Raw genomic sequence first — 11,280 nt, 5'->3', positions numbered from 1 at the left:
TATCTTTTATATTTTTTATAGTCGGTTAGGATAACGCTTCTGAAGTTATTCTTTTATAAGCAAATTCTTTTTGTTTCGGACTTTTGAGATTGACATCTTCTTAGCATCTAAACAAACTACTAGAGTTATTTTTTTTGTTGGCTAATAATATTTTTGTATCCTAGTTATATATCTCCAGTATAATAAAGCCCAAATTAATGAGTTTTCACACACACAACACTTCAAAAATTACTTTCGTTTCCTAAAGCAAAAAATCAGAATTTAGTTTGGGACACACAATTAAGATGATTTTAAAAGCAAAAAAGTCAGAATTTGTAAAACAAATAATTTTGTTTCTGATTATAAGATTGATTTCTTTTCATGGTATCCAAACAAACTACTTATTAATTACATTTTTCCCATCTAGTAATATTTTTGCAAGCCAAAAATGTACCCGACTACTCTGGAAAGAAATATAGTATTCTCACAATAAAACGATACACCCTTGAAATATAAAAATTGTGTGTGCTTGCTTATAAAGCAGTTTGGGATAAATCGATGAGCATTCGTTTAGTAAGATTTATTTGGCTTGAAAATTTTGAAAAATCAATTTTCCGAAGGGCGAATTAGGAAGTCGTAACCTGACACAATTGGTCTCCGGTATAACACAGTCCCAAATCTGAGCTTTCATACCCAAAAGCGTTTAAAATCTATCATTACGACTGTTCTTGCTTGTTCACCTTCATATTAAGAATCAGAATTAAAAATACTTTGAGTAAATATACTTTTACTAACAAATGGCAAACATGTAAATATAGTTTTACTCTTTTTAATTTTTAGAAATAATGTCCTAATCAAACAGTTAGCTGCTAGAATATCTATTTTCCAAAAATTTCCATTTTCTTTCTAATAATCATCAGAAACTAATAATCACACCACGTGTCGTCCATCTGTTAGATTCGTGGATCAACTTAAAAGAAAGAACCGGTCCAAGTAGTTTCTTTGACCTGTTGGTCCGGTAACCGGTAGTCAAAGGAATATAAAGAAAACCCAGAGGGTTTAAGCAACACCAGAAAAGAAAGAAAGAAAAATAATGGTGTTTCAGAGGGTTTTGGGAGCCAGAACAATTCATTGAAATCTAAAAATTCTCTAAAAAAAATGTTTGTTTTCTCAGATATTCAGCGAATTTGGGTTCTGAGAAATTCGTAAAAATTTGATCCTTTTTTTTTTTTTGGTTTGAAGATCTGTGTTCTGATCATCAAGTTACAGGGTTTTGGTTTGTGAATTGTGGAAGAATTTGGTGTTTACACGGTGAGTAGATCGGAATTCTGTGTTAATTTTGTGGAAAAATTTCTGGGTTTTGGATTTTAGGTGAAGATTTGGTGTGGGGTGTTTGATTTCTTCTGAATTTTGAGTTTTTCTGGGTTAGATTTGATAAACCCCAGATGGGATATAGTTTCTGTGATCTTGATCCATCTTTTGATGTAAGAAAAAAATTTGTGATCGAAATGTGTTCTAAAAATCTCATCTTTTCCTGATTGATCAGATCTGTTTTGTGTACTGAATTTTATTGTAATTGTTTGAATTTTGATGTTTTTCTCAGGGTTTGTGTAGTTTCTCAAAAGGGTTTTTGTTTTTGAAACTTGATCCATGCTTTGATGCATACGTCAGGGAGGGCATTGGCCCCTACTGCACTTTGGGATCTTTATGATCTCACAAGACCCCCAAAAGTTTCAATCTCTTTGAGATCTGTAGGATCTTAACATTTTGAGATATGGATTGATAATTTGAGGGCATACGCCCCTCCATTGAGACCCCACTTGGTGATCATTGTTGGTTAAGTAATTGAATTGAGATATGCTTTTGATCGGTTTGGGGCATATGCCCACCCTGAATTATACCTCGCTTTGATTCATTTTAGGTTTTGTTTACTGACAAGGTTTAAATTCTTGTGATCTATTAGCTCAAGTGATTGCTGGAGAATGCTTTGGTGTTTGTTGTTCATAGATAGTGAGAATTGATCCGGAGAATGTGTTTTTGAGATTATGGTGTTGCAGAAGAGGTTGGATTACGGATTCAATGGCTACCAGGTCCCAGTTATACCTCGTGCATCGAGATCAGCTAGGGTAAGTACTTTGCACAATTTCCTTCGTCATCTTTCTTTTGTTTGTTGCATTGCCATGGGATGTTAAGGATTGTATTTTGTTTGGGATATGTAGGGGAGGAGCAGTGTATTCCAAAAGAAAGTTGATGACAATTCAATGTGTGCATTTGATTTGCTTGCTACGGTGGCTGGGAAGTTATTACAAGAGAAGGAAAGCTCTTCTGACTCCACTAACGCGTCTGCTGTGAACTGTGACGGTGTCGTTTTAAATGAAAATGTCAAACAAGAACAACAAGAGGATGAACTCAAAGTTGTTAAAGTGGAATCCCATGAGCAGGGTAGCTCGGATGAGACTACTGTAGCTGCTCAAGTTGAGTCGCAGGTGTACCAATATAATGCGTTCCCAGTTGTTCATAATAAAGTTGGTGTTGGAGTGTCTTCAAATGTCGATATTGCTAATTATGGGGGGAGAGTTGTTTGTACAGAGACAGCTAATGTGAATAACATGAATGAACTTGTAAAAGTTGTGAAGATGGAGACTGATTCTCCTGGATACGGAGAATCCTGTGAAAGTGATGTAGCTAATAGGATAGGGAGACAGCTAGAAGCAAAGTCTCTAGATATTGGTAAACTAGTTAACGGAACTGCCCGAGACATCAGCATTACAGATGATCTAATGGAATTAGATGACAAACCTCCTGCATTGATTAGTTCTGACAGTAGCATTGAGGTGCCGCCGTGCAGTGACAACCACATTCCTCGCGGTTCTTTCCTCGGTATGCGGGATGATGTAAAAGTAGTTAGTAGAGATGATGACGAAAATTCTTCTGGGTGCACGCAGCCCAGCTCCAAAGATACAAGGTACTTCAGGCAAGCACCACGTATCGGAGATCGTAGGATAAGGAAGCTTTTGGCGTACAAATACTGGAAAGTAGCACCAAAGTTGAAGGATGCGGAGCGTTCTAGAGCTGGTAAGCTGCTTTTGTGATCGGTGTAAATATGTTTGGACATGTTCTGTTGACATGGTGTTTAGCTGTTTGCTTTGTGAAGCAGCAATCATAATCTCATTGCAGCTGATACTAATCTGTACTTCTTTTGTGTAGATATGAAGTTCATTCTCCAAAACAGGAGAAATGGCTTCACCCGCCAAAGGTCACAGAGGAACACTTCTTTCAAGAGGAGAAAGGTGTTTGGTCAAAGAACAGGATTGACATATGGAAGAGGGATGAATAATGAGATTATATCCAAGTCACTGGAGAAAGTTGTTGATGGAGACACTAGTGGTGCAGGTGCAGCCAGCCGAGCATCATCTTCAGTTTCTGGTCAAAAAACATCCTCCCATTCCAGGGATTCTCATGGTAGGAGATCCACACAAGTGGTGTTTCTGTTTTCCTTGAGTTGTTTTGACATCTGAGGTCTTATACATATTTCTTCATTTACCAGTGAAGCTTTGTATCAAGTCCTTCAGGGTCCCAGAACTCTTTATCGAGATTCCTGAAACTGCAACTGTTGGTTCGTTGAAGGTACTTGAAACTTTGCTACTGTACTAAAATTCTTACGTTTTGTTTGTGTCAGCGACACACTGTTTTATTGCATATGCCTGATTCATTGAGTTTACGGTGAAATTGATTGTACTGTTGGTTCTGTGCAAAGAAAGATGGCGTATGTAAATGTTTATTTAGTGCTTAAAAACTCCTTATGCTTTTGAATACCATATGTAACTTGATGTTTGGTAGTTAATGCACTTAGCGGAATGAGATTAGCTTCTCTAGTCATAAAAATACGGGGTATGCTGGTCAAACACATCCTTGTTGGTTCCATAGTTGTTTCCAGTAGACTGGGTTAGGGATATATCAATTTGGTTGTTATTTTCCTTCAGCCAGGCATATAACCTGTCTCGATGAGGACTATTGATGCTTGTTGCTGATTCTTGAATTACACATCGTTATCTCATCTTCTTTGTATTATTCTTTTGCAGAGGTCGGTAATGGAAGCTGTGAATGCGATATTAGGAGGAGGATTACATGTTGGTGTAGTTGTTAAGGGGAACAAGGTTCGGGATGATACCAAAACTCTATTACAGACAGGAATATCCCACGATGAGGAGCTGGATAATTTGGGTTTTACACTGGAGCCCAACCCTGCAATTGGTCAGCCATCTATGCACCCTGATCATCCTGCACGATTGATGCCTGCTGAGTCACCTCAGCCACTAACTAGGTAATGCAAGCACTTGAGTATATTAGTTGAATTTTCTTTTATTTGTATTTTACATTTGAAAGTTTTAAGTTTGATGAGTGAGGTTTATTCTCACCAGCTAGGACCGACTTCTTTTTATATTTTCAGGTATCCGAGCACTCCTCCCTCGGATGCAGATATATACGGTGCCTCACTGTATCGTCGTATGACTGGTACTGGAAATTTCATGGACAGTGATCACGACTCGGTTCCGTCTCTTAGTGACACTTCAGCTGGCAGAATTACTGAAGATTCCAGAGCTCTGGTTGCTGTGCCACCCTTGAGTATGGATCCACTGGCAATGTTCCCATTACACAGGAAATCTAGAAGGTGTGAACTTGCTCAGCGCCGTATCAGAAGACCTTTCTCTGTCAATGAAGTAGAAGCACTTGTGCTAGCAGTTGAGAAGCTTGGCACTGGAAGGTGCGTGTTTGGTGTTGACTTCCATCTCCACATTGAATACAATTTGATGGACATTGTCTTATTCCTGTATTACTCTTCTCATTCTTCAGGTGGCGTGATGTTAAGATACGTGCTTTTGATAATGCAAAACATCGGACTTACGTTGACCTTAAGGTATCAGACTTTCCTGCTCCACTTTCGATTTCTTAACCAGAACCAAGTTTTTGTGAACTATACGATCTTGATTTTGTTGAGCTAATCATGTGTTGTTGGACGTCTACAGGATAAGTGGAAAACATTGGTTCATACAGCAAGAATATCTCCGCAGCAGAGAAGAGGAGAACCAGTTCCTCAGGATCTCCTGGATAGAGTTCTCGCTGCTCACGCTTACTGGACTCAGCAGCAAGCTAAGCAACAGGTCAGGCAACAGAATGAAACATGCCTTCTGCTCTGAACTGGTCACCACCATACTTGTTCATCCACGGTTTGTCGTACAAAGGGGGGGTTAGACAGAAAAGAGAGAGACAGTTGATTACAGTTCTGTAAAAATGTGCAAAAGAAAAAACAAGAAAAACAAAACCGGAAAAAAAAAAGAAACCGAATAAAATTGTGTATTATTGCTGACACTGACCATGATTTTTAATGGGGTTTTTCGTCTCCTCTCGTTGTGAGAGAACGAGATTTGATGCATTTGTAAATGATGACAGAATAAGTCAATGCTAACTAACAATGGTCTGTTAGCATGACATTGATAACTCGCATGTTTCCCTTCGCATTTTCTTATTCGATTCTTTCCACAAGTTGCATAGAATAAGAATTGAAATAATTTTTTTGCATTCGATTTGCCATTGTAAGCTTTTTGATTGGCAGACCAAGATGGATTCTTCTGTCAGAAGAACATAATCCTGCATATTCTTTAGACTATTGTTTGTTGAAATGTGCAAGAAAAATTGAAACCTATACCCGACCCATTCTGCATATTCATAAGCTTCATATAATCAAATAATAGAGTTGATTTATTTTTCAGTTAGCCATGAATTCATTCAACAAGACTACTCAGGTAACAGAAATTCTGATTCTTCATTTCTTGCTCTTTTTATTGATCAACATCTCTGTGCCCATTATTCTCTCATGCGTCCCATGAAGAGGAAAGAAGGGCTTTGCTAAACTTTAAGTCATCTTTAGATGACCCATCCAATCGATTGTCATCTTGACAAGAGAGGGTCCAACATGGAAACTGCTGTGATTGGCATGGAATAAGATTTTCAGACGAGTCTCTTCGTGTGATCTCAATCGATCTTCGAAACACCAAGCTTGAAGATTATAGGAAAAATGTATTGATAACCTCGATCCACCGCGAGATACTGCACTACATTTTTTTCTTCTTATTGCATACCTCACCATTGGCTGTGAACTTGCTGACAAGGACGGTTTATGCGCAGCACGACAATTCTGTGAGATTACCAGCCCCATGGATGGAGTGGGTAACATTGTTATTCAGATTAGAGGTAAAGGGTGCAATTTGTAAGATGCTGTTCCTCCATGGTAGAGAGATTAATCACACATACATTCTCAGATTTTCTGTTGAATGTGTTGGTCAATCAAGCCACTAAGAAAGGGGTTTAGTAGGAAAAATATCCCCCACTTTCTTCATGGATCATACAGCAAGAATGACTCCATACCAGAGAGGAGAACCAGTTCTGCAGGACCTCTTGAACAGGGTTCTCTCTGGCAGGCTTAATGGACATAGCAGCAATCCAAGCGACAGGTCAGGCAACAGAATAAAATATGCCTTCTCCTCTAAGATGGACAACACTGCACCTTCATTTGACTGTCCCGTCCACACAACTATGTGTAATGCTAAGTAATGTATGGCTGCAAGCAATTATTTTTGCATTTTCCAAACTTTTAAAGCTACTACTCCCTTCGGCATTTTTCGTCTATTGGGTTGTATCAAACATCAAATCTAAAACATATTATCTTCATTTTCTTCCTGGGCTGGGTGGCCTTACAAATTGCAAGGTACAGTATCACAAAATTTCAAGAAGGATGTTTTAGGGCATACCAAATAATTTCAGGGCATACCAAACACTAGTCTTAACTAGGGTGACCTGATAAGGGGTACCCTATATGGGTTTTCAATTACCTAGATGCCCTTAAATCTTTTAAATTACTAATCTATCCCTTACCCTAACACAAAAACCTATAATCAATAACCTAAAATCAGTTTCACTTCTTCCTTATTCCTCTCCATAGCAGCACCCAAACTCTTTTTCTTCTTTTTTCATCGCCTCATCGCCGAAATTTGATCGTCAATTCGTGAAAATTTAATCGACGATTAAACTCATCTATATAATGGCTCGTTGTAAGCAAGTATCTCGTTCTAACCGATCAATTGAACAACCTGTTGACGAACAAACTCAAAATCAACCGGAAGAACAAACTCAAAATCAACCGGAAGAACAAACTCAAAATCAACCGGGAGAAGAGATTGAAGAAGAACCAACTCCCTTAATGAGAATAAGAAGGTTAGTTCTACAAACCCATCTCGTATTTGATGTTTTTGATGGTTTTTTGATTGGTATGATAGAATTTTTAGGTCAAAAACATGTGTGTGCGGCGGTTACAGGGTGTGGTTCGGCTTACAAAAACAATTAGATGTGCGCCGAATTGTTTCTGAAAATGAACCCTGAAAGTGCATATAAACGGTTCGGCTTAAATCTGAAATCATTTGTGAGCCGAACCTAATAACACAGTGCCATATTTTTAGGATCGGATTATTCGAGGGTGTTAGTTTCGTGAATTTCAGAAATTTTGCTTCATGATAGGTTCGGCTTGTATGGTTGTATTAGTTTTTCGCCGAATAACTGTTGTTTGAATTTCAGAAATTTTGCATGTGCTTAGGTTCGGCTTGTATGGTTGTGTTAGTTTTGCGTCGAATAAGTGTTGTTTGATTTTCATGTTTGAATTCTGCATGTGTAGGTTCGGCTTATTTGTATGATACCATTTTGCGCGGAACCTATCATTCAATTCATAAGTATAGATTTGGCTTATTCGATAGTTTAGGTTTGCGCCGAATATCATTGTTAAAATTCCATAAATTTTACAAGTGTATAGGATCGGCTTATTTCTCTGATATCATTTTGCACCGAATATGTGTTTGAGTTCATAATCATAGGTTCGGCGCATAGGTTGTGTGCCGAATATTGAGAATCGGCTTATAATTATTTTGTAATATGAGCCGAACCAATCTCTGTGTAAGCTAATGAAAATTTCAAGACCTGGTTCGGCTCATATGTGTTATTGAGTGTAAGCCGAGCCTTGTTATTTGTTGACAATTTTTTGGCATTTCAAATCCATATTTCATATAGTTTGTATCCCTTTGTTGTTCGAAGCATACTTATTACTTTCATACTTGTGTCGGGACTAATGCAGCTAATAGGAGGAAGAGCATGGAGGTAACACTTCTACTTCAAAAACTCCCGATCTTCGAGGAGGACGTAAGAAAAGATTGGGAGCGGGAGGTAGAGGAGACATTTTAGAAGAAGAAGCTGAACTAGCAAGAATTGAAAGACAAGCAAGAGTTGAAAGATAAGAAGAAGTTGAGGTTAATCAAGAATAACATCAAGAAGTTCCATAAAAAACATCTACAACAAGTGGGATGCAATCATCAACAAAGGACATGGACCCGAGGAACCCGCACAAAGGCCTACCACTAAGAGGTCTCGACAAGTTGGTGAAGGTACAAGTGGAGATGGTGCTACCGGCCAACCCGGTAATGATGCACCGGAATATTAAGACCAGGGTGAAAGAAGAGGTGGTCGTGGAACAAGCAAGAGGGGTCGTGGTTAAGTGCCCTTTTATGTTTCCAAGTTCCTTTTAATGTTTTCTTAACTTTTATGTACACTTTTATGGTGTCGCAAACACCTAGCCTTTTAGGTGCTGAACTTTGTTTTTAATGGTGCTGGAATTGTGTTATGGACACCTTTAATTTCATGTTTTAATCAATATCTTAACAGCTAATTAGTTACTCATTACCTGGAAATTATAAAGTTCGGCTTATCCTGTAATTTGAGTTATGCGCCGAATATGAAAAACTCTGATTCTGCTTATCCTGTACTGTTAGATACCTTGATCTTCCATGGTTACAGGTCGGGCAAGAACGATCTACAAAGAATATCACAAGGTTAAATACTAGAAAGGGAATATAATATAAATGTTCGGCTCATTCGACAATCTTCTGTACCGAACCACGAAAATTTACAGGGTTCGGCTTATACGACATTCTCAATATGTGCCGAACCAGTAAAAAAATTGTAACCCAACAAATAACAAATTAATTTTCGGCTCATACGATTTTGAATATATAAGCCGAACCTGTAATAAATTTTATTCCGGGCTGTTCAAGATGTAGTTCGGCTTACTATGAAACTTTCATATAAGCCGAATTACTGTCTAGCAAAACGGTTGGAATTGAAAATTATAGGTTCGGCACATGCTGTAAAAAGTTTAAGTGAGCCGAACGGTTCATCATTTGAGTTGAAAGTGGAAAATATAGGTTCGGCGCATGCTGTAAACACATTCAATGAGCCGAACCGTTCATCATTTGGTTGATTCGTCTCATAGATGTCAGCCGAACCTGATCCTGGTTCGCCGAACCATGAAGCAAAAATCCAAACTTTTGATAATTTGGAGCTATAGAAGTGAGATTGAGCATAGTATAGAAGTGAAGCATTGGGTTCCTCATCAATGTCTTCATCATATGGATTTGGCTCATAAAACGAATCATATTGAGTTTGTGTTTGAGTTTGTGTAAAATCATTCTCATAATCTAAGAAATCTGCCATTTGGGAATCATTGTTGTAGTTGATGTGTATTTTCCTAGGTTTGTTATATGAATAATGACCCTCCTCATTCTCCATTGAATAAAAAAAATAAAATTTTCACTCTCACTTTCTCCTTCTCCTTCTCTCCTTCTTAATAAAATTTTCCCCCCAAATTCTGATTTTTTTCCCGCTAACAAACCATATAATCTCTCATAATTATCTTAATCACTAAACCAAAATTTTAATCACTAATCCATATTATTAACACTAATACATAAAGGGGCAGATTTGTCATTATAAAATTTTTTGGTTAAGGGGATTTCCCATTTTGTTATTCAACACCCCCTTTTGGAATAGTGGAGTATGCCCAATAATTTTTGGGTATGCCCTATGTTAGCCTTCAATTTCAAATCAAAACCCACAGTCCACAGATATAGGATTTCAGAAGAACGATATTTTGGGGACCATGGTTTTTTGGGGGGGCCATGGTTCTATTTTGGGTATAGACATTGGAAGTAATTCTAGGTCACCCCTTATCTAGATATTTATTTAATACCTAATCTACCCTCCTAATTAATTTAGGTTATGGTTAGTAAAATAATTTAGTTAAAAACAATTAGTGAGATTAACTTAAAAGATGAGTTTATTATTAGTTGAGTAAATTTTTATGAGATTAGAGTTAGAGAAGATGAAGGAGAAAAACATGGAAAATAATTTTTTTTTCCAATTCACCCAATTTGAGTATTCAAGTGATGAATCTGATTCTTCATCTCCATCCTCTCATACTATGTTTGTTAATCTTCAAAATGATCCGGATTTGGCTTATTTCTTAGATGGTGATTGTATTATTCAAGAAGAAACTCAAGATGAAAATGATGGATTTTATCAACCACAACCGGAGGATGAGTATTGGGGTAAACAGGTATGATGCAAACTTAGATAGCGTATGTTTAATTGGTAAAAATTTTCATAAAAATCATAATTTTTCATTGGGATTTGGTACTGTTCGGTTACATTATGTGAAGAACATGTAACCGAACTCTCCTGAAGGTGTAGTTCGGTTTCCTTGTGAGGATGAACAAGAAACCGAACTCATCTGAAGATGTAGTTCGGTTACTTGATCCAAACACGCAGGTTACCGAACTCCATATCAATGGAAGTTCTGGCATGCTGCGTTATGTTCGGTTGGTTGGAAAACTGCATGCTTCTGTGATCAAACCGAACTTTAGAGTATAAAAAAAAAATTCTTTCTATGTTTTTAACCCTGGAGTTCGGTTACATGAAGGTTTTAAAATGTTTGCGATCGAACCGAACTCATAGGTTTTTAGTTCGGTTTTAAGACTAATAAAACCAATGCGAATAACAATAAGGTTCGGTTACATAAAAAAAATTCTTTCTATGTTTTTAACCCTAGAGTTCGGTTACATGGGAATTTTACAATTTTTTTGCGAAACAACCGAACTCTGTTCCTTTTGTTTGTTCGGTTACTTGCCAATTTACTTAATAAACCGAACGCATAGTTGGGTTTCCACGATAAAATTTTCATGTAACCGAACTTATTTGTGATTTATTGTAGATAATACCAATGCATGATCAACCTTATCTGATTGAGATGTTGTTCGAAGATACATCTCATCACTATGCTAATGAGTTAGAATTTGACTCACCTATTGATGTGAAGAATTGGGCTAGAGAACATGCCAAGAGAGTCAATTGCGTCTTGGTTTGTAA

The 11,280-nt window shown here is 37.4% G+C and overlaps 1 protein-coding gene across 1 annotated transcript; it reads left to right on the top strand.

Annotated features, from left to right (window-relative positions):
* The first annotated feature begins 1,050 nt into the window (after window positions 1-1,050).
* On the top strand, window positions 1,051-5,494 carry LOC113344840 (telomere repeat-binding protein 5-like). The gene is made up of 9 exons (XM_026588741.1): window positions 1,051-1,290; window positions 1,943-2,105; window positions 2,199-3,054; window positions 3,187-3,441; window positions 3,527-3,606; window positions 4,062-4,303; window positions 4,430-4,744; window positions 4,834-4,897; window positions 5,007-5,494. Exons 2-9 carry the CDS (start codon window positions 2,025-2,027, stop codon window positions 5,175-5,177), a joined length of 2,064 nt encoding a protein of 687 aa, XP_026444526.1. The 5' UTR covers window positions 1,051-1,290; window positions 1,943-2,024; the 3' UTR covers window positions 5,178-5,494.
* Window positions 5,495-11,280: the final 5,786 nt, after the last annotated feature.

The sequence above is a fragment of the Papaver somniferum genome, unplaced genomic scaffold, assembly GCF_003573695.1.
Source record: "Papaver somniferum cultivar HN1 unplaced genomic scaffold, ASM357369v1 unplaced-scaffold_80, whole genome shotgun sequence".
In the NCBI taxonomy this organism is placed as follows: domain Eukaryota; kingdom Viridiplantae; phylum Streptophyta; class Magnoliopsida; order Ranunculales; family Papaveraceae; genus Papaver; species Papaver somniferum.
This window is presented reverse-complemented; position numbering and strand designations above follow the sequence as displayed.